This window comes from Cynocephalus volans, chromosome 8 (assembly GCF_027409185.1).
Source record: "Cynocephalus volans isolate mCynVol1 chromosome 8, mCynVol1.pri, whole genome shotgun sequence".
Taxonomy (NCBI): domain Eukaryota; kingdom Metazoa; phylum Chordata; class Mammalia; order Dermoptera; family Cynocephalidae; genus Cynocephalus; species Cynocephalus volans.
Genome location: NC_084467.1, coordinates 48,232,157 through 48,256,706, shown reverse-complemented (window position 1 = coordinate 48,256,706; position 24,550 = coordinate 48,232,157). Strand labels below are relative to the sequence as shown.

Below are 24,550 nucleotides of genomic sequence, written 5' to 3'. Positions count from 1 at the left end.
TTAGGTGGGCTTTCTTTTAGCTATACTTAAAAATTGTCCTGAGATAGAATCTTGAATTCCTGGAGTCTTAGAGTTAGTAGGAATGTAAGACTGCTCCAAGGAGCTAATCTTACATGTTACGGGAAGGCTCGCCTCGAAGAGACCACAAGACCAGGAGCAATGCAATCAGCAAGAGGTTTATTAATTCCAACGCGTTGGGGACCCACCGCAAGGCTGAGGTGAGACCCCGACAGACTTTTGGACTTGTCTTTTATACATTTTCTGGGGCAGTTTTTCTGGCGGCAAGAAGACATAGCAGTGAGCAGGTTTCATTGGTTAACTTAAGTGACCTTTAAACTGATTGGTTAGCACACTTCTGCTCTTAGCTTACTGATAAACACCTGACCATCTGCTGGTTCTGTTTCCCTTTTTCTTGGAACTGGGAGAGCATGCGCCCTTCCTGGAACAGGGTGGGATGCCCTTTCTGTGACCCCCTGGGGCACACAGAACTCCAAGATGGCTTTACTATTGCTAACTTTGAGCAAGCCGGTTGCACAGAAGCAGATTGCGCTGGTTAGTAGACTATCTATCCGTTTTCACCCCTTCCCCCTTTATTACTTTTAAAAACTTATATAAAATGGCATTACTTATGCTAACTTTAAGCTGGCAGCTAGTGACATCCTGTTAGATACAGAGGATGTTCTGCAACTGTGAGCACAGCTGGCTTGCTGAAGCCACAGCAGAGCAGAAAACTTTCCACATAAACCTGTCTCTAAGGGAGCTTTTGGGTAAGGGTCTTATCACACCTGGGTATGAGGGCAGGGAGTGGGGTTGCGTGAGGAGGGGTCACTGAGTGCTAGCCTGCTTTTTCTATCTACATAAGAGGGAGCTGAGAGCTGACAGCCTGTGTTTTCCTTGCTAACACAAGCACAAGCTTGTGACCACAGAGCTATAGAGTACAGAAATATTTAGCTGTTTTCATCTTTTTACAGGAACATTAAAAACAGATATTATCTGGTTTAGCATCTCCCATCAACACAAGAATACCTCAGAGCATTTGAGATGGTGAGGATGTATGTTCCTGACTATTTTCCTTCAGCTTACATTCCTGTGTGGCAGACTTTCACTAATTTTGTAATCCCAGAGCTCCAATTGCTAGAAAGCCCTTCTTTTATCTGAGTTTTCCTTACAACCTCATTCATTCATTCATCCATTGAGCAAGCATTTACTAAGAACCTCCTATCTACCAGATAGTGTTCTATTCTCTAGGAGTATAAAAGTGAATAGGATAGGCTGCTTAAGAATCTTAATGGTCTCAAAAAGAAGATAGACAAAAAATAATAATTACAATTAATATAATCAGTCTGTAATCTGTGTACAAGATGCTATGTGGAGGGCAGTAAACTTTGCCTAAAGGAGATTAGGGAGATCTTTACCCAGGGGATATGATTTGAATAGAATCTTAAAAGATGATGGAAGTTTGCCATTGGAGAAAAGGTGGGACAGTTTTCAGCAAGAGGGAACCAAATGTTTAAAGACACTGAGATGGAGAAAAGCCTGACATATCCCAGGGGCTGATTAGCAGTCTGGGGTAGCAAGACCACAAGATGTTTTCATGGGAACAGCAAACGAGGATGCAAAGGGAAGCTGGCCTCAGTGAGTTAAGGGCCTGAAATGTGGTGCTGAAAGGCTGTGATCTGGGAAGTTACTGATGCTTTTTGGCGGTAGGGTGACACTATTAGAGTTGTGTTTCTCAATGTCACTGTGGTGGCCGGTGGCAGTGGCAGGTAGGAAGACCGTTAAGAAGCTAATAGAATTACCTAAGTGTACTCATCAGGATAGAGTCAGGAAAGCAGAACCCTACCAAGTAGTTTAATAGAGGGAATTTAATGTGGAAAACTAAAACTAGTTACAAAGGTGTTAGAAGAGCAGAAAAGCCGAACAGGACAGTGGGGCAGCCCCTATCAGCAATTGTCGGAAGTAGCTACCATCCCTAGGGCTAGAAGGATAAAGCAAGAAGGTGGTGTTAGCAGAGCCCAGGAGCTGGGGCTGTCAGTGGGTGCTGGGACCATAGAGGGAGCTGCTCAGTGGGGAGAGGGGCTGTCTGGTGGAAGCTAACCCCACACAGGAGACTCAGCCCTTGCCAGAAATACTGTCGGAAGAGAGCTGGAAGGAAATGAACTGCTTCTCCCTTCTGCCCACCATCCAGTTTCCAACCTTCTGTTGACCAAACCCAAGTGAAAGTGGGTTGGCAAGGGAGCCTGGGCAATGGAGTTTACAGGGACTGCTCCTGTGACATAGCACAGAGTAAAGAAAGGGCAAGAGTGGGTCCAAGAGCAAAGAGGTCAAGGGGTCGGCAGGTGAAGGACCTATATGGGTCCAGACTAGGGGCGAGGTGGTGTAGACAGAATAGCAAAGTGAGTTTGAGTGAATGACAGGGGTAGATCTGGAAAATCTTGCTGATTTGAGGGGTGAGACAAACATGGAGCCTAGGCTACTTCTGTGGTGACGAGCTTTGGGGGAGTCAGGTAATCAGGGACCAGGGTCCAAGTGCCCTCTCTCCTCCCCTATAGGCTATGTCATTTACATATACACAGTTTTATGTCTCTAACTTCCAAGAGTGTTTGTACATCAGCCTTTCCACCTGCTGTCTTCAGGTTCTAGGCAAAGGCAGCAATAATCCCTTTCATCTCCTCTGTTCTCAGTCCATGTCTCACATTTGTGTTGTGTCACATTATCACTTTGAATGATATCTGGCTCTTTCTTCCAAGGTTGAAAAACCGGGCTCTCGTTAATGGAATCAAGCAGAGTTGAAGACAGCTCACTGTTAAATAATTCTTGAAACTTGTTTTCCACAAATGCAAGTGGGGAAGGGAATGTGTGGTTGCATACGCAGTTGCCTGGTGTCTTGTTTGCTCAGTGATGTGTTGGGAAAAAGCTCATCTGTATAAAACAATGATTACTCCACTCCTCTACTAAAATGCTAGCCACTGGTTCCCTGGAGGAGTGCGCTGCAAACTTTTTATAAAATCCAGGAACCTTTACTGGAATGGAACTTGCCTGGCAGGCTGCAATATAAAAAGATAAACGAGGAGATATGATTGCAGCTGGATTGGAGCTTCAACCAGGAAGCCCTCCCTCTTACTCACTGTAAAAGAACAGAAGGTTCTGGAAAGGAAGGGATCCAGAGAGGGCAGTGTGAAAATCACTGTCCAAAGGAACCCACTAGTTAATTCCATGGGTGGAAGAAGTACAGAGGTCAGATGAGATCCTTCAGGTTATTTTCCATCTGAGACTTTGTTATTCTGTAATTTAAATTATGAACACAGACGGGGAGCCTACTCTTTGAGAGGCTTTGAAACAACAGAAATAGCACGCAATTTGGAGTTAGTCGGTACCTTATACTTCTTGGCTGTGTGACTCTAGGCAAAATGCTTTATCTTTTGGATTCTTAGTGAACTGTTAACAGGATGGGGAGAGCTATTTCCCTGGGTTATTGTGAGGATTGGTGAGAGATGTAATTATTATTGTGTTTGGCATAGAGGAGGTACTCAGTAATTGGCATGCAACAATGTATTGCAGTTACAAGTGTGAGCTTTGCAGCCTACTTGGGCTTGAAATGTTTTTCCCTTAATTACCAGCTGTCTGACCTTGAGCAAGTTATTTAAACTTCTCTGTGCCTCAATTTGTTCACCTATAAAACAAGGATAATGGCTATCATATCTACCTTATAAAGTCTTTTTGAGGACCCAATAAGGTAATACACATACGAAATTTATAACACCACCTGGCACATAGGAAGTGCTCAGTAAATGTTAGCCATAATTTTTATTATAAACTAGTGTATGGGCAAAAAAACTATACTAAGCCCTTCAAGAGCTTTGAGGGTAAAGAAGACCTGGTCCAGCGACTAGGGTGCTTTTAGTCTACTGGAGGGAGTAAGTATTGGTGCATAGCACGTGGAGCTGGAGTGCCTTCAATTCTCCATGCCCAAGTAGTGATGTTAATGAGATCAAGTTTAACTTGAGTGCCTGGGGTGGGTGGAGCTGCACCTGCAGGGAGCACCATAGCAATGGGGTCGTGTCTTAATTCACTGGGGATGCCATAACAAAATACCGTAGACAGAATGACTTTAACAACTGAAATAAATTGTCTCACAGTTCTGGGGGCTGGGAAATCCAAGATTAAATTGCCAGCTGACTCAGTTCCTGGTGAGAGCTCTTTCCTTGGGTTGTAGACCACCAGCTTCTCTCTGTGTTCTCACATGGCCTTTCTTCAATATGTGCATTCTGGAGAGAGAAAGAGAAAGAGAGAGAGATCTTTCTTCTTCTTCTTATAAGGCCACTAATCCCATCAGAGGTCCCCATTCTTATGACCTAATCTAACCCTAATTACCTCCCAAAGGCCCTATCTCTAAATACCATCACATTGGATGTTATGGCTTCAACATATAAATTTTGCAGAGATACAAACATTCAGTCCTTAGCAGGTAAAGATAACAAACAATTGTCACTACGAAATATTGAGCCCCCACCAAGCAAGGGATTGCTCTAGGGCACTTAATGTGCTATTTCAAGACTCTCCAGTCTTAAGAAGTAGGTCTCTTCTCTACCATAAGGTATATTGAAAGTCAGAGAAGTTAAATCACATAGCACACCTAGAAGAGGCGTAACTAAGAATCTAATCCACCTCTCTCTGACCCTAAAACTAGGGTGACCTAGTTTATCATCCAAATTAGGGCACTCTTGAAAGTGAAAGGGGTATTCTATTGACAATTACATCAAGACGATAGGCATAAACAGGAGCCGTCTTAGGCAAACCAGAATCTAGGGCCACCCTACCCGAAGTTGGTGAAAGCTCTTCCTGCTGGTCCAAGCTGCCTCTCAGAACATATGCGATTTCAAACAGAAGGCAGGAGGCTTCTCTCCATCTTGTTCTTGAAACTTTTTGCCAATAATGCTACCTGTGCTGAAGCAATGACAGTACTACCTCCAAGATACAAGTGCCCTGATGCATGCCTGCTTCTTCTGAGGGCATAAATCAGATTACTTGGAGATCTATTACATGGTAAGAAAATGTGATTCAGGGGTATCTGTTAACTGCTGCTGCTGCTCCTGTGAGTCTGTCATTATTCCTCTAATACAGATCATTAACATTCACAGAACCTTAACTACAGCATCTCTAATGAGCAGAGCTATAATATACAGTTTCCCCATAAATATCCATTGATGCTGACACTCATTCTCTCTGGGTACAGTAATTCAGCTTTTCAGGGTAAATCATCACGTTGAGGTTCTTTCTTTCTCCCTAACTGCCGTTATTTGTGGTTGCAGAAGAATAATGAACAAACTCTGGTTAAGAAAAAAAGACCAAGAGCTAAATGAACAATCATGGGGAATAAGAAAATATATATTGTTGACAGTCCCAACATGAAGGACGCAAAACTTGCTTTTGCAGTGCCTTGGAAAGGAAGCAAGAAACTAACACTTGCTGAGCGTTTACTAGGGGCCGGGGCGTGTGCACAGTGTTTGGCAAGCTACATCTAGCTCAGTGATTCCCAAAGACTGCATTGCATAATAACGATTTGCAACACTTAAAAACACAACTTTCTGGGCCCCACTCCTGTAGATCTGCTTTTATAAGGCTTGCATGTGTTTATATGTAAAGGGCGATTTACAAAGCTCCCACAACTGATTCTGATCCTCAGCTAAGTTTATCTAGTTTAATTAACATGGCAACTATTATTTTCTCTATTTTATGGATAAGAAGATTGAGGTTGCAGTGCTAAAGAGAAAAGGAAATAAAGTCTGACTGCGAAGGATAAATTCGTTGCTTTCCTCTTTATACATAAAGAATGTGTGTTAAGGTGACATTCACTCTCACTTTTTTTTTTTTCTTTCCCCCCGACCGGTAAGGGGATCGCAACCCTCGGCACGGTGTGGTCTGCACCATGCTCAGCCAGTGAGCGCACCGGCCATCCCTACATAGGATCCGAACCTGCAGCCTCGGCGCTACCAGCGCTGCACTCTCCCGAGTGAGCCACGGGGCTGGCCCCCACTCTCACTTTTTACAATGCTTTCGTCCATTTTCCTACCTGTCATAGAGTTCTATCAGCATATCGTTAAGTTTGTGTCCAGCAGGATAGCATCACTGCTGTCCTTATCTCTGGTGTTATTCCTCTGTCCCCCATTGCATGCTATCAGCCCAATATGCAGGGTCTCTACACTTTTCTATATTTTTTAATCTTATAGCCTTGTCTCTTTCACTGTTTCTATGTTGTTTCCACAGTCACCCAGGAAGTTCTAGCCCTCTCCCTCCTATCCTCACGATAGGGATACCGATTGCAGTTTGATCTGGCCATGGTCCTCCAGAGAGGATTGGGTGGGACTGTGGCAGGGCAGCCGCCTAAACTGCCCACCATGGCTGCTCCTTCCAGAACCCTCACCACTCACCCTCATCTTAAAACACAGGTTCTGGTTATACCTTTTGTTTCTCTCACTATAGCATAATGGTTAAGAGCACATGTTCCAAAGTTAAGCCACTTTGGTGAAAAGCCAAGCCCTGCCATTTACTAGCTGTGTGAATCTGGTCAAGGTAAATAAACCTTCTGTGCCCCAATTTCTCTTCTGAAAGCAAGGTAGTAATAGCACCTGCATCTGTTGTAATAATTCGATAAGTTAATACATGAAAGCACTTAGCGAATGTACCAAACACTATTCTAAAGAGGGAGTTTCATCTAAGCATTAGCTATAATTACCCCTCATGATCCCTCCCTGACCAAGAAGAGATGGGGTCTTAGTATTACTCTTTTACCCAGTCTTTCTTCTTCAGTCCAGAATTGACTGTTCTTGTCCTCTTTATGGATTTGTCACAACCAAAATAATGATCTCAACCACTTATGACCTAATCAAGGAGACGTGGACTCCTTTTAATTAAAAGGGTCTTTCGTAGAACAGACATAGCAAACGTGTGGTAAAGAGCGTCTCTGCTTCTGGTGTCCGTGGTAAAAGCCCATTGATCATGCCATCTTCATCCCCTAGCTGCATGGTGCTCAGAGACAAGGTGTCCAGCACCAGAGAACAAGCAGGAGAACAAGCCAGAGACCAGAGCACAGATGTCCGAGTGACAGACATGGAGTTTCTTTGTCCCTATAGTATATGCACAAAGTGTCTTTTTTGTTATAATTTTATAGTTTTTGCAATACTAAATGCCACCTCCTACAACCGGTCTCTGGCCTCTTATGCATGGTTCTGCTTGAAAATTCATTCCCTCACCCATTCCACAAATACTGTCTGGTGTCCACTGTGTGTCATACACTGTGCTAGGAACAGGTGCTCTACAAGTCAGATCAGGTTCCATCCTTACCCAGGTTACCCTTCCTGGAGGAAGACCACCAACAGACAAGTAAGCAGACATACAAGGTGACGTGACAAGAGCTGGGGCTGCTCCTATATTTAGGTACAGAGTCAGAGTAGGTCTCCCTGAGGAGGTGATACCCAGGCCAAGATCGGAACTAGGAGAAGAAACCAACCAGATAAAGAGTGTGCTGGAAACAAGGAAAGATAAGGGCAAAGGCCTTGAGGCAGGAAAGAGAGAGTGGTTCATGAGGAACAGAGAAAAGACCAATATTGGCTAGAGCACAGTGGGAAATGGGAGACTGGAGGAGGTGAGATCAGAGACAGGTGGTAGTCCCCAGTGTGGATGTTCTCATAGGAAGTGGTAAGGAGGTTGGATATTATTCCAAGTGCAATGGAAAACCTGATATGATATTTTTGAAGAACAATCACTTTGTCAGCTCTTTGGGAAATTACTTAAGGAGCAAGAGAGGAAGCAGCAGTCTAGGCAAAAAAAAAAAAAAAAAATGCTGCAGAAGAGATGGAGAGAGGCAGACAGATTTGGGACATGTTCTAGGGATAGAATCAGCATTTCTTCATGAATAATTTGATGTCAGAGTGTGAGAGAAAGAGGTTGGAGTAACTTGTACATTGAGGGCTTGAGCATGTGGTGTAAGTTGGCCTTTACAGAAACCAGAAGACAAGGAAAGAACACGTTTCGGGAAGATCAAAAGTTCTTTGGACATGTTAAGTTTGAGAGGCTGAAAGTATGAGATCCAGTCACCTCACCGATTGCTGGCAACAAAAGGGGTGACAAGATCAGATGCTGGCAAGCCTTCCAGTATCAAAGAATTTCTCAGATTACTGCAACCCTTGAACCTCTGATGGGTCTCACTAATGGAAAGACCTTAAAGATATCAGGTAAAAATGCCTTTATTAGAAGGGCTGGAAGAGCAGCATGTCCCTGTTCTTATAACTTTTTCTGGAACATCTCCCTAGTGTTTATTTACAGTTAGAACCAGGACGTTTACACTAGTTGTAAAGCCCCATTAGGTCAAATGACAGAGTGGATATGACATTCTTTCTGGAGTTTATAATAGCAAGTGCTAAGTCTCTGAAAGTGTGTGTGGATGTATGTGTACACGCATGCACATGCATGCTGAGCATTTGAAAACACCATATGGACTACCATACCCTCCATATAAGAAGTCATGCTGTCACTAAGTTTCTTTCTGTTCAGTTCTCTTTTCTATTGTAAAAGCAAGTTCATCCATTTATTCATTCCGTTTTTAAAAAATTATCAGTTCAATGTCATTTTTTTCTGTGTGCTCGCCCACTGGGGTATCTAGGTATTAGCAGTACAGAGATGAATAAGAACAGTTCTCATGCAGGAAACTTAGAGTCTGTACAAGGTCATAGTCTGTAGAAGAGAAGAGATTGGGTAATCAACCATTATAACTGGACATACATGCGTGATGCCCAGAGGAAGATCATCTAATCGATCCTGAGGATCACAGAGGAAGGCTTTGAAGAGTTAATGAGACCCAAGTCTCTAAGGGATGTGTTATCATTCTTTTGTTGAATGAGGATGGAAAAGACAACCAGGCAGAGGGAATATTTTGTGCCAAGGCCTGAGAGGGTAAAGAATATACTTAGAGACTTGTTAAGAGGGTATGTGTATTATGACACAAAATTACACGCTATTTATAAGTTGGACAGTCAATCAGAGACAGTTGAGGATAATGCTCTTCCAGATATCCTCTGGACTTCAAACCCTTAGGCTGCCTTCCAAATCCAGTCTATTGGTGAATGTTGCCTCATTTGATCCTGAGAGCTCCATGAAGTAGCCGTTCACTGTTTTACCTATGGGCGAGCCAAGGTTTCCTTGGGGCCTTAGTTTCTTTGTTATAAAATGTGAGTCAGGTTTCTCTGCTCTGACTTATTGTCTCCTCTTACTTCATGCAACTGTGAGAGGATTCATGATGGAATGGAAGGGAACTAGACTAGGGGTTGGGAACTTGACATGTCATCCAAAATCTACCACCAGTATCATGATTTTGAGAAAATTAGAGGCCTCAGTTTCTTCATTTGAAAAAAATGTGGGGTTGAGTTGGGTCAGAGATTTCTACAGTATCTTCTAATTCTACTATTCTGCAATCCTGCAATTTATAAAACACTTTAAAGTGCGATCAAATAGGTGCTACAAAATCATCACATTCCTGAAGGATATTCTATTGAATTGTCGACTTAATATAGGACCCAAATAAACAGACACCAGTGGAGGTCTTACTATATGTCAAGGACCATGCTAAACTATTTCCTTTAATTTTATCCTGGATAGTCTTCAACACAGTCTGGTGAGATGGATATTTCTCTAATGTCACAACAAAAAATACCTCAAGTGATGGGTAAACTAGTCAGGTTCCATCCACAATGGAATTGGCTTCCATCCTGTGAATCACATTACAGCAGTGATAATGGCACATGCTCTATGAAAATGCTCAGCATGGCACCCTTGTTTGACATCCTTGCATTCTGACTTGAACTAGTATTTTTCAGTTTCCCTTACTTGACTCTTACAGCTCAGAAAAGGGGCAGTGTCTAAGTCCTCACAGTTCTGACACAGTGCCTTGTTCATAGTGGGCATTTGGGAAAAGCTTATTAATTATTAGATTAATGCCTTGAGAATCAAATCCAGGAATGAAGACACAAATGAACCAATGAATTCCTAAGTGTGTAAGTCTGCATTCCTTCAGAGAAGAAAAGGAAAAACAGTTTGCACAGGACGGCTGTCAGAGCAGCAGGCAAAGCCTTCCTGACTATTTTTTCCTTTGCTGTGACATCTCTCCATTTGTGATTTCCTCTGATTGCTCCAGATTCCGCCTGAGCCTCTGCTACTCTCACTTGATTTCAGCTACGTCCAATATTTCTTGTTACCGTGTGGATGCCATCTGGACCGCAGTAGTAGCCTCTCCAAGAGAGCCACACCAGCAGAGAACGACTACTCTCTCAGAAGTTCCCCTGCCCTCCTCCCCAAAAGTGTGTTGAGAGCCTGTCATCCTGCTGACAGGAACCAATTTCACATCACTGTGATTCTAATTCACTCCCTTTTCTAAGTACTGAACTGATGCCAAACCTTGTTAGGAGGTTTTGAAAAATCCTTGAGTTTTTGCTAATGTGGAACTAGAATAATAAATTTTTTAAAGGAAAAGTGAGAAAGGAAGGGATCATTAAAAACAAATAATTGCAGGCTTTTGGAAATCATTCCTCCTTTGGTTTCTAGTTTTCTGTTGAACATTTATACCTGTGCAGATCTGTCTGTTCTATCAAAAGCCAAAAAAAATAGCAAAGCCATCTTGTGGCCTGACCCTTCCCCTAACAAGGAAGGGGGCCAAATCCTAAAATCTTCCTTGTCAAATGTCAGATTGTTGGGATGAGGTCATGGATTGGGACCAGGATGTAGAGCCGAAAACGCATATGGGAGTAAATATGCAGTCATTCCCAGTGTTGCCAGAGAGCTCTGTGGCTATGATGGTGTTTTCAGTTTTTCTTCTTAATACCTACCACTGGCCCCATCTTGGCTATCATGAAAGAAACAGCTGTGTCATTATCTCTCTCTACCACTATTTTCAGGACATCATGGTCACTGTCAAGTCCCCAATAGCATTGCTGCCACCATCTCCAAATGCTGCTTCTAGGGCTGGCCCTGTGGCTCACTCAGGAGAGTGTGGCACTGGTAGTGCCAAGGCCACAGGTTCGGATCCTATATAGGGATGGTTGGTGTGCTCACTGGCTGAGCATGGTGCAGACGACACCATGCCAAGGGTTGCAATCCCTTTCCCGTTCACAAAAAAAAAAAAAAAATGCTGCTTCCAGCCTCCCTGACCCCACAAGACTGGGTTGGCTACCATGTGTTTAGTAATAAAGACAGTTGTAATAGTAACTGCTAGTATGAATCATGTCATTACTCTGAACCAGGTACTTTATACTAAAGGCTTTTTGTGAATTATCTCATTTATCACACCAACTGCATGATAATTGCCTGTTTTCTTTTCTGTCTCCTTCAAGTGATAGAAGGACAAGACTGTGTCCATAGATGCTTAACAAACTATAGGTGCTTAATAAATAGATGTGGAGTGAATAACTGTCACAGTCTTATGACAGGATCACTGTCACCACCACTGTTGCTTCAAACACTAGCAGCGTCATCTCTCAGGATCGCAATCGGCATGTCCTTCCTTTTGTCATTGTTACTGAGGTCAAACTTATTTATCTATTAGTATCTCATCACATAATCGCCATCAGCCTGCAAATCATGCCACCAACCCCATCCTTGTGTATATTTTCAAGAAAATATGGAAGTGTTTTAGAAAATCTGGGCATGAAAACATGGAGTTACCATCTGAGTTCTAAACTAGGTGGAGGGGATGGAAAGGAAGAGAGTGGAAGAGAGAAGGGGTTCGGGTGTGTGGAGTGATGAGACTCCCAGAACAGTCCGGCCTTGTCAGCGTTCCAAACTGCGGCCAGGTCCAAGAGCAGGAACTGGCTTCAACTGAGTGTCTGCTCTGGGAGAACCGTAGTGCACCCTCTGCTTCTCCTCCAGGTGATTTCATACCCTCCCTGGACCAGTACTTTCCAAATATTTGCCATGGCCTCGTACCTGCCTACCCTCATCTACCAAGCAAGTAATTCCACAGCTCCCCTCCCTCCTTGTCTTCCTCCCTTCCTTTCTCCCTCCCTTCCTTCCTTCCTTCTTTCCTTCCTTTCTTCCTTCTCTTTATGTAATTTTGGAAAGGGAACTGACATTCATTGATATTTTACTCTGCCAGTTACTGCACTGTTTTCATTTACAGTTACATGCCATGTAAAAATGTTTCAATCAACAACAGACCACATATCTGACAGGGGTCCCATAAGATTATAATGGCTATACATTTGTATACATTTAGATTAAATAGCCTAGATTTGTAGTAGACTATACCATCTATTTTTGTGTAAATCCACTCTACAGTGTTTGCACATAGATGAAATTGCCTAACGAAGCTTTTCTCGGAATGTGTCTCTGTTAGGCGACGCTTGACTCTATATCAGTCTTCTCACCACTTCCTCTCAACAAGCACATGTTGTAAACATTATTATCCCTCTTTTGCAGAGGAGAAAACTGAGGCTCTGGTGGTGAAGGAGTTTACCCAAGGAAATGCCAATGATGGGGCAGTAGTTTGAACTGAAAGCTGCTGTTAACCATATCTCTTTCCACCCCACCCTACCTGTCCTAAAACCATTACATTTCTCACTTTAAAAGTATCCAGCATTTTCAAAGGCAAGCAATTTGGATTTCCTGACATTAGATGAAAGTTGGGAAGGTCAAGAATCCAGTCTTAAGCCACAGCCATCCCCTGTTCATTCACATTAGCCTGGTAAGGTCAGTTTAGCCCCTGAGCTTCGTCCACTGGGTTCTGCCTTTCTCTCGATGCCTAAATAAAGCACCAGCAAATTCTTTTCGCCAGCAGCCCCCATCCTGACTTTCCCCTTGCATATTAAGAAAGGCCCTTCATTTCAAGGACCAGCTGAATTTTAGGAAGCCAGATGTAAATATTTTATTGTCCAAGGATTTGTAGATACATTATACTTGTGGGCACTTCAAGGGAAGATGTAACTTTCATTACAAGATTAAAGCATTTCCCTCCAACCTTCTGGACAACCTTTGAGACCCTTCGAAATGGTAGCTGGGGGAAGGAGGGCCATTAGCTGCTAAAATGAGGCCCGACTTTGAGTAATTAGAGGCAACTTTTCAATCATTACAAAGACACAACCTCAAAACAGCACCAATTCCTCTATTAGATCAAGGCACTGAGTCCTGCAAAACCACTCAGCCCCAAATCTCAGCAGGCCTGGCACATTTTGGTGTTAAATGGGATACCATTTTGTTTGAGTGATGAGGGGCCTCATGGATTTCCACTTGAAATATGAATCTAATTTCCATTTAAAAAAACTCACAAATACTCGTATTTGGCTCTGGCTTCACCTGGGCAATGAGAAAAACCATTTGTATCCAGAAGAAGTCTGCTGTTTTTGCAAACTGAATTTGATTTCATGGTACTGTCTACAAATAGCAAAGAATTCATTTCTCCCACAGAAATTTTTCAGTCAATAAAAATGTAGAATATTCTTTAAAAGAAGGGACTATATAAGGAAGGAATATATCTAGTATTTAGAAAGTACCCAGTTAATTGGAAATTTGTGTGTTTTTTAAAATATATTTTATCTAGAGTTGTGTTATCCAATACAATAGCCATTAGCCACATGTGGTTATTTAAAGTGAAATTAATTAAAACAAAATAAAATTAAATTTATTTTATCAATCACACTAATCGTTTTCGAAGTGCTCAATAGCCACATGTGGCTACTGACTACCGTATTGAACAGCACAGATATAGAACTTTCCATCATCACAGAAAGCCCTACTGGACAGTGCAGCTCTCGAGGTCGTTTATTAACATTATACTTTCTATTCCTCATCTCAAACCACCTGCCTTTGTTCTTCGATTGCCAAACAGAGTGTTTCCCCCATCTCTCCCTGTCAAGAAGCAGGAAAATGGCTATTTACTCTTGGCTAAAGGTGATAGAGCGCATAAACTAGATAGCCCAGAGGGAATTAGTATTTATTAGCACAAGTCTTCCTTGTAAATCATTCACTTGGGAAAGGCAACACGCATTCAAATACCTGGAATCACCAGGTGTCCTTAATAGTACCCAGCTTAGTACACTTACAAATCACTTAGTTTAATCCATTTCTCCTGAGTCTTCTAAATGGATAATTGAATTCTTTCTTTTGCAGCCTTGGTCTGAGTTCTGAGTTTAGATCTAGAAGTCTTGTCTCCTCCTTGTCCCACTCCTATCCACCCCCAGACTACAATGATTACACATCGTGGCTCTGTTCTAAGCTTATGAGAGCGCAGGCCATGTATTTTTCATTTAGGTATCTCTAATGCCTAACCAGGATATGGCACGTGGAAAGGGCACAGTGAATGTTTACCGAAGAAATTAATTAATCAATTATATAATCAATCAAGATGACTTCAGTTTTCCCAGTAGGACTTTCACTAATGATTCCTACAGAGTTCATTCCTCACCACAGTGATTTGCAAGTGTGTCTACACATGAGGATCACCAGGGGAGCTTTTAAAACCTACTGATACCAGGTCCCCACTCCAGGTGAGTAGAATCCAAGTCTCTGATTGTGAGGCTCTGACATTGGTAGTCTTGTACAAGACTTTCCAAAGGATTCCATTGTGCAGCCAGGGGTGAGAACCACAGCGAATTTCTGATTTGGCAACCATAAATGTTTTCATCCTTTGTGATATTTGCACCCTTAGTCCGGTCTCATCTACTGTCATTTTTGCTGCAAGAGTAACATGCATCTTGTCTTACTCGTTACCTTACTCAAGTATGGAATGACAGTATTCCCACTGCTCCAGAAATAGATTATGGGAAGGTGAACTCCCTGTGGAAATTGTATTTCAATGTCGTAATGAAGATTCAGGCTAGAACTGCATTGAAACAACACAGGAGAATTTCTTCTTTTAAATTTCCTCACTGGAAGCTTCAGTTGTGAGTACATTGGACTTCATGTTGAGTTGTTAAAGGCAGAATACAAAGCTGCGTGCATGCTACGATAGTAAGTATTGTAAAGCTAGGACTCACAGACCCCCTTGAGTCTGCTACACAGACTGGGTCACAAACCCCCCAGATGCAGGTCTATGAGCTAGGTAACAGGAAAAAAAAGGTCCTGGGAGTGGTGGGTAGAAAATGAATGGGCTTTATTCAGATCTAGGAGCAACTATCCCAGTGGCTTCTCTGAGAGTTCTGAGAATCACTGCAGAGCAGAGCTGTTAGTCTTTTATACTTAAGTCCATAACCCTGGACACCTGGGTGCCCATACGCCATTACATTGAGTAGTGACAAGGAACACCTGAGGATATTTACAGCCAGTGCTTGGCAAGATTCTGAACATCTGAGGGGCCCTGACCATTTTCCTATTTTTTCCCCCGACAAGTATATATCTATAGGAGGCAAAAAGAAAAAGAAAAAAGACTTAAATGAACTAAAACTCTAATGGTCATTATAGATAAGAGTTGGGGATGTTGGAAGACTAGGGAGTAGATTTCAGGTCTTCTCCATAAGAATCAAATAAGACAAAGTGTAGTTATTGGCTAGAAAGATTTCCCCACTGGCTGGATGAAGTGCACCGGGTGTCACGAAAGCTTGCCCCAGACAGGAGGAAGGAGCACTGAGAAATGAACGAGCCAGGGTCAGAACAGTAGCGTAACCACAGCGCTAGGTACAAAAGGTATGGATGAGAAGATGATTATCAGGCAAGACTGTAGCCAGGAGCAAGATGAAGGGAGAAGATGGAGACAAGAATGGATTGAGGGGTTTACGACCACAGCTGGGAAGTCCAGGAAATGTTGGACATCCTTTCACACAGGATCTGGGCTGTGCTCTTGGGTGGAGGGGGGTTTCTAAAATGGAGCCTCCGACAAGATTTTTGTTTTTTCTTCCTCTATTTCCAAATATTATGTAATAATAGATTACTAGCATTAAAAAATATGTGCATGTGCATTGCTAATACAAGCCAAAAACTAGAATGAGAAGATACTAATAATAGTTGCTGTTCATTGAGCATCTAGTGTGTGTCAAACACCAAACAAGATGTTGTGCACACATCTCAGTCAGTCCTCTCAGAAAACCTGAGATGATGGCATCATTACCAACCCCACTTTAAAGATGAGAAAACTGAGGTTAATTGACTTCTCCAGGGTCACACGGCAAGCACATGTCACAGTCAATACTCAGTCCATATTTGTATGACTCCAAAGAGATATGTTTGTTCACACACCCAGACCAAGCTTCATCTGCATTTATGGAAATTGCTTCATCATGTCTCAGGTCCATGCCTCACCAGAGGCCACCTCTTCTGTCATCAAGAAGGTGACAGGCTCACTCCGATGGTGGTTATCCTCCCACATTTTCATTATAGGGGACATGGTGGGGGTTTTTATGAAACTCTACTACAGGCTGTTTTTCAAATTTATTTAATTCATCCATCATGCTCTGAAGCCATTTGCTTTTTTTATATTGGACAGATGTAATGAGATTTTGGACACTAAAAAATGTTTTTATTAAAAGTTATGACCCAGAGCTAGTTGGTAGGGGCTCTGCCATAAATCCCTATGAGTGTGTGAATTTATAAAGGGTATAGCAACATAACCTTAACCTTTTCGGTCACACGATAGATTATGGGATCACTTAGACTGATATTGTCTCACCACCTCTCCCCACCTCTGGCCGAACAATAATAATAATGATAATAATTTATGTGGCTTTTGGATGTGGTGGCTCTTCCTCTCATTGGAGCCACAGTTCAGTCACGGTCAGCCTGCCTGCTGCAGACAGGTGGTTGATAGCAGGACTCATTGGTGGTTGGCCTGAAGGCCCTGTCATCATGGGCACAGGCATGGTGGCTCTCCTGCTTTGCACCCTGTGCCTGGGTCTAAACGAAATAACAGTCACATCTTCTACACAGGGTGAAAGTGATTTTTGGCAAATGAGTGGCATTATGAGCTGATGGATGACAGTTTCCCCACTCCTCCATTGCCAACACGAAGTCTCCAGTTAGGAAACGATACAATCATTTCTGTTCCTGCCTAACTCGATTTTAATGTCAATATTAGCAGATTTATATTAATGTTACACTACTTGGAAACCATCCAAAGAATAATTATCTTGTATGTCTAAACCAAAACATGCTCACTAAAATATACATGTATATTAAATATTCTATATATTGTCTATAATACATAGCATAAATAGAAAAGTAAAAAGTTAACAAAAGAAGTAGATTTGGCCAACTGCCAGCTACTTTTAAAACATGGTTCTGAGCAGAGGGCTTCTAGCTGGGAGGAAAGCTTCGTGGAGGAGGCGGCTTTGCAGCTGGGCTTGAGGAATGTGTGAGCCTTGAGTCTGCGGGGGTGGAATGGGGAACAGGTCAGCAGAGAGGGCGGGCAGGAGGCACAAAGGCACACACAACCTAGCTGCCCACACTGCTCCGGAGAGTTGAGTTTGGCGAGAGCATAAGCTACAATTTATTCCTTTTAAAGGAAAAATCTCAAATGTAAACATCACACTTTTTTCTGTAGCCACTGTTGAGACTGGCTGGGTATTGTCTGTACTTGCAGGAAGATGGACTTTAAACTCACAAAGTTACTGCCACTGTATTTTCCTATTCAGGCCTGTGTTTTATCATCTGCTTATGCTGGAAACATATTCCAGAGTTTTCACAGACATTGGAAACAGCCCCCGCCTACTGGGACCATGGGAGTGTAAACCGTAGATACCGTCATCATGAAACTCATGAATCCATGTCATTTGTGTGTCATTCACTCCATCCTCATCCATCATCCCCTTCCACTTTCAGAATGGCCAGGCGTTCGAGGATTTTGAAGAACGGTTTGCAGCTGCCACCCCGGTAAGAATAAGAGGGCCCATCTGGTTAACTGTTTCATGTCATTATCCCATCGTTCATTCCATGCTCACTGGTCATGCCTTGTGGTTACAGAACAGAAACCTGCCCATGGATTTTGATGAGATTTTTGAGGCAACGAAGGTAAGGCCTCGAGGTTCTTGTTACATGAAAGCTTTTCTTGTCATTCTCGTGCATTAAACATTGTCCTCACCCAGCTTGCATGAACGGCAGATGCTCTGCTCTGCTTTGCTCCAGGGCATGCTGATTCTGATGTTCACAGGATTATGGGTGAGCCCTGCCACGAGGTCACATAGTGAGAGTGTACATACACATGTGTGTGTAGGAGAATGTGTGTGTTGGAGGAGAGATACACCTATTCTTTTCATCCAACAAATATTTTTCGAGCCTCTAAATGTTCTGGGCATGTTGATAGGTGCTAGAGATGCCATAAAGACACTGCCCCTGTCCTAAACTAGCTCACAATATAACATAGTGGAACACTGCATAGAACAGAATGTGGTAGGAGAGCCTCACCTAGCCGAGTGTAGCATAGTGTAGCACGACATAATATAGTAGGAATTCAGGTATGTAAGCAGGGTGTGCCAAGTACATCACTGGGAATACAAAATAGGCAAGGTTGCTTTTCAGTTGGTATACTCTGGTATAGATGTATTGGTTTGCAGCCAATGTTTGTTTAAGTTGGTTGATGCACAGGCCAATGAATATTATCACCCCTGCATACATGGTGTTGGGAAGCCTCAAGGGATGGGGTCCTCAACTTTGGCAATAAATTAGGAACATTAGGAGAACTTTCCAAGTTTCTATGGCAAGGCTATACCTCACACCAGTTACTTCACGATCTCTAGGGGTGGGGACCAGGCATCAGTATTTTTTCCCCAAATGTGTTCATCCAATTGAGACCCACTGATCTAGAAGCATCACGAGCAATGGGATGGGTACAAACTGAGTAAGGAAATGCTTTCCGGACAGAAAGAAACAAAACAAAAGTCTTCTAATCTGGATCCTGAAGGAAAGGTGGGAAAGGCAGTAAGGGAAGGAATGAATGTTCTAGGTAGCAGGAGGAGTATTTGCAAAGGCCCAGAGGTGGCGTCTCCTTTCATAACCCCTGTGCTTCTTTCCTCCATGACACTGCATTGATTGTGTACATAGGCCTGTCTTTCCATAAAGCATCCAGCTCATGACAACAGGAACAGGGATGTGCCTTATTTGTCCCTGTATCCCCTGTTCTTGGCACAGTAGCTGATGTTAGGAACTCCCATATCTTTGCTGACTGAAGGGTTACAGGGAGCTCCTGATGCCAAAACATTGGGAGTAGGTCTGTGAGAATGTGTTTTTGGGGCCAGCCAGTAACATCTCAGCCCTCATCAATGATCCCTCCAGAATTTCTCTCTAGCAGGGGCCAAGAGATCTAGCTGCAGCAGTCTAGTTAAAAGAAGGATCAGAGGAGTGATCTTGAACCAGACATTACTGGGGACCATCATTTCTTCATTCCAAAGAATGGCTGGGGAAGGGACAGCCCTGATGGAGATATTGAAGGGCTAACCCCTAAACATCTAAGCTACTTGTCTCTTTCACTGGCCTCGGCAGCTTCCAGTATCACTCTTCTTACCCCTGGAAAATGCTCACATGCCTAACAAGGGGCAAAATCTGCCATCAACAGCCACATCTCTCTCTACTGGAAGACATTTGAAGTGTGGTAATGGAAAAGCCTTACTCTGTGGCCAGTAGGCATCTCAGCAGTTGTTCCAGGTGACTTTAGATGGATGTGCATCATGGCAGACCTCTTAGGAACCCTGACTTGCGGTTAGTGAATATTGTAGAGCTGGACTTCCACCACTTAGCAAGGCTAACTAGAATCTGTAAAGTAATAGGTAAATAAATGGTCAAGTCCATCCTAGCTGCTTTTAGCTGGCTGATCACAAGCAAGTCACTTAACTTCAGCCTTGGTTAGCTCGTCTGTAAAATATAGAGAAGTGACAGTGATGGCCAGCCTGCCGACTTCACAGGGCTCGGTGAGTGTCAAACATGATGAGAATGGATTTGAAAGCATATTGTAAACTGTAAAGTGTTTTACACATGTGAATTGTTAGTTTTATTCTCTTGAAACCTTTAAAATGATTAATTAGCACAATATTATCAGATGGAACATGGTTTATTAAGTTACGAATAAAAGGACTGGGGTTAACATGAGGAGGAAGGCTGTGAAAATAGATACCATTTCAGATTTTTAATCATATATGGTTATTAGGATTATTTTTAATTTTATGGCCCAAGAATTTCCTTTTTCTATAAAATTTAATTAACTCAAGATTCTATTGAAACAGCAAATCCAGTGGAAGGAAATAACAATCTATGTTTTATGCCTCCGCATGTTTTTCTCATTTAATCCTTGAGTGAAAATCTTCTGGCAAGAGGAAAGTCTATATCTCAAGAATGAAGGTTATTTTAAAAGTTGTGCTTAAGGAGAAAATTAGCCAATAAATTATATGTACGATGTTAGTAAAAGTATGCCATGAGTTCAACACATTTGAAATGTAAATTGTGTGACTTAATTATTAACTCCATTTTAATATTTTCCTAACACTGAAAATAGTTGCACACCATTTTAAAAGTATCAAGTTCCAATCGCAAGGAAGCCTGGAAGCTTGTTTTAAATTAATTAAATAGAATTATTCTTTTTATAAATTTGGGAGAGAGTCTAAAGGACTGGCATAGTTTTACCAAGTAATATAGAATATTGCTAACATGCTGAAGATATCTTACCAAAGAAAAACATTTAGGGTACAGCCAGATTTGGGAGAGCACTCTGCATTGGCTGCTGACTGATATCCTATGAGAGAGAACCAAGTTAGTAAAGAGTCAGTGGGAAGGACTGTGAAATGCACACAAGCCCCACCACAGCCTGGCGCCTGTTCATGCCACCTGCTTCCTCTCTCACCTTCCCACTGGTAACACCACATTGCCTCCATCCACTACCCACACTGTCCGCGGCAGCTAGCTTTTTGCTCCTGCAGTTTCATGTGCCTGGATAACTCCTCCTCCCTTCTGTCACCTGGCTAACTGCATCTGTACTTCAGAATTCAGATCCAGGCTATTTACTTTAGAAAATCCTCATTAAACTTGTTTGCCAGAAGCTAGCTGGGTCCCCTCCTGGGTGCTCTCACAGAGCCCCACAGAGACCTCTGTGGCTATTCTTGCCACATTACCTTGAAATTATGTACATCTATGGATTGTCCCCACCAGACCGTAAGCTCCCTGCAGGCTGAGACGTGGCATTTCTCCTTATTATGTTTCCAGCATTAGCACCATACCCAGCACCTAACAGTTGTTTGTTCAACATTTATGGAAAAAATATTGTGTATCTTGAAAGGAAATTAATGCTTGTAGGGCCCTACTGTATGCCAGGCACTACTATTCAATCTAAAAGCTCAAAGGGAAGAAAGAGTTGAAAGTAAGTTAACAAGCCTAAGCTTCTATCCTTTCAGCAAAAAGAGCCTTTTGTGCCTTTTCAACCAGGCTTAGCCAACTTCAAAGACAGTCCTGCTATTAACATTGCCAGTAAATCTGCAAAAGAAATCTCCACTGTCTAGGTGAGGGAACGTTAGCCCTGAGGAGGTGCAGATATTGGGAGTAGTACAACACAGATGTATTTCCAGGTGTGGGACCTCCTCCAGAGCCTAGAGCTCCCTCATCAGGAGGAAAAGACATTCCTTTTTTTGTGTGGATCCTAGAGATCCAGCCACAACCTGGTTAGAGCAGATTTGAATGAAAGGATCTGGTGTGGCAGGGCTGTCAGACTCCCTGTCTCTTCTGTTCAGTGGTGTTTTTATGTTCCCCCAATTAGAAGCCATCACTTAAGATCTGGAGGAGGGTAGAAAGTGCTTTCTCTCTGGCAGACAGGTTTGCACAAAGCATGTGATTATATACTTATTAAGTCAGGCCATTTGGTTCCCAGCCACAGACTCCCTACAGTCTCTGGAGCTGGAATACATATGCAGATTAATCTCTAAGTATATCTGAAAGGTTTCTTCAGCTGCTATGGCTGGCCTGGCTCAGACACTCCCGGGTGATGGATGGGAAGATAGATGATATAGTGTCTGCAGAGATGGAGTTCCTGGGAGTGATTAATTGCATGTATACTGGGCTGTTTTTGATGCCCTTCCTGGTATTAAATGAAATGTTTTCTTTTCCTCCAACTTCATTATTCTACCCTAAAAATGGACTCTTTCTGAGACTGCCATTTGACTGTATGCTCTATATACAGAAAATTCAAATCCTGGCCTGAGTGACCTTGATGTCACCTCTGTGATACTCAGTTTATCTGCAAAAATGAGGATGATGATTCCTACCTCTCAGGGTTAGTGTTATTGGGAGCATTTACTGAGAAGTGGCCATCAAGTCATGTTTTGCTGTACTTACATGTGGAGTCATCTTGTATGTGTGGATACACTCATGAGAGAAAAACCAATGATGGGATTCCTTCCTGCCTATGGGAAGTGGCTGATGAGTGATCTTGACCAAGCCTGGATAAACAGCCAGACATGTTAAAGCAAGAATCGCTCTGGCTGCATCTGAGATGTTGCCTTTGTGATCATGAGGTATAGTAATGACCAACTGGGCTTATCGTTTATATAGTTATGATGGAAAAGAGAAATGTTTTCCCTCCTTCATACTGTTTTTAAAGCAGTGCCCAGCAGCAACAGCTTTCCTTGTGGTTACATAGTTATCTTTTTATCTTTTCAGGCTGTGACCCAATTAGAACTTTTTGGGGACATGTCCACCCCTCCTGATATAACCTCTCCTCCCGTAAGTATGCACTGCCCTCTGAGCCTCGCGTCCTTTCCCTTTCTTCCCTCTGTCACATGGTGGCCAGAACATGGGCTTTGGGTAGAAGAGGCCTGCTGGTGAATTTCAGCTCTTACTCTTTCAGGCTGTGTGACTTGGGCGAGTTAACGAGCAATTCTGAACCTTAGTTTCCTCTGCTATTAAAAAAAAAAGGAATTAAGATGTATACCTCTGTTTTGAGAAATACGTGAGACTGTGCATTCAGCAGTTGCAGGACATTGCCAGGCTGCTTGCTCTTCTGCTGGGCACTGAGAAGAGAGACATGAATGAGATGTGGTTTCTGCCTACAAGGAACACATAGTCTCATTAGGAATATGGGCAAGAAACTCAACCGGACAATAAATGTGATAAGGCATTTGTCAGCACCTACCCCGAGCCCAGCACAGCATGTGTGGCCAGCCCAGAAAAGGAAGCATCTTATCCCTCTGCCCCATTCTGCCCTTCCCTCTCTCCTTCCTCTCTCCTTCCCTCCTTTTGTTTCCTCTCTCCCTTCCAACCTGCCTCGTAGCTTTGCAGACCAAGACCTGGGCCTTACTGAGCTTTCCAAGAAGCTTTGGGTTCCCAGCCACATCTTCAGCCAGGGTATCTCAGTCAATGCCTGTAAGAGGACAGAGATTGCAGGGAGCCTTAATTTGAAAATGAAAAGAAGAAAACAGGATTAAAACCAAAGCAAAATAGAATCCCAGAGTTGGATGCATTCAAAAGCAACCCTGCATCCACTGCAAAGGAAAGGGCCGAGGTAGCCCCTCCAGCCCCTCCCTGCCCATTCCTGGAGGTGGGTGGAGAGCAGTCAGCACAGCTGCACCAGCTGAAGCTTCTGGGAGGGGACAGCTCCTCTGGGCATTGCGCAGTTGTGCAAACCGAGGGATGGGGCTATGGTTCATTGGCAAGATGCACCTCACAGAGAAAGGCTGTAACCTCACCACTGAGGACAGATGGCACAAGACCCTGCTGCTCACAGCTGCCGCCAGGCAGTCTAGGCACAGCTGCCCTGCTCCCAACACCTGATGTCTGGAGCAGCCTTGAGGGTGGGGCTGCAGCTCCTGTCCCCAGGGCAGCTGGACAGCTCTAGTCGTTCTCATTCTCTACTCCTTCCCAGGGGTAACAGCTTCATCCCAGGAACTGGGGATTGCAGAACTGCAGGGCTGTGGAGCTAGAAAGGTCTGGAGAGATCATCTAACCATATCCCGTTCATTTTGAGATGAGTCCCAGAGAGGACATGTGACTCACCCAAGGTCACATGGGGAGAGGAGAACAGCACTGACTGTTTAAAAGTGCTTAACACAGCAGCTCATAGCAGTTTCTGGCCCTGAACCCAAGCGCAGTCCAAATGGGTATTTAATAATCCTCAGAACAATGCCATTCGTCCTGCAAGCTGCTAGTCTAAAAATGGCCTTGTCTAATTGCCATGGTTTCAGGATTAATTGCTTGCCCAGTCTATTTCAAGGGGGAAAAAAAACCAAGGATGTTATGGCATCAAACAGACTTATATGCTGTAGGCAACAGCCTGCTGTAAACAGGTGTGGACATTAAAAAAATATGAGCACTGACATTTTTATTTCAGTACCCACCCTCCTTTAACCATCAGTTCATGCAGCAGACCTTTCTGGAATTCTAGTGTGGGCCAGGTACTATAGAATTTTCAGCTGTGCAGGCTTTGTTTTTTGCTGTCTTCTTGAAAATATTTACTTCCTTTGGCAAATGAAGATTCAGGCAAAATTCCAGGAGGCCCAGGATACAAGGGTCTGTACTCCACCTGCTAAGCTTTATTTTTTCGTTTAGTCAACAACTATTTACTGACCATGTATTTAGTGACAGGCCCTGAGCCAGACACACAGTAGGTCTT

General features: G+C 43.1%; 1 protein-coding gene across 2 annotated transcripts in view; it reads left to right on the top strand.

The window, feature by feature from the left end:
- The window catches only part of DAB1 (DAB adaptor protein 1), a 253,974-nt gene that overhangs the window by 216,793 nt on the left and 12,631 nt on the right, over nucleotides 1–24,550 (top strand). For both annotated transcript variants that reach the window (XM_063106628.1, XM_063106627.1), the window contains exon 9: nucleotides 22,603–22,665. In XM_063106628.1, the coding sequence (XP_062962698.1) occupies nucleotides 22,603–22,665 (63 nt within the window). The remainder of the gene's footprint in view (nucleotides 1–22,602; nucleotides 22,666–24,550) is intronic.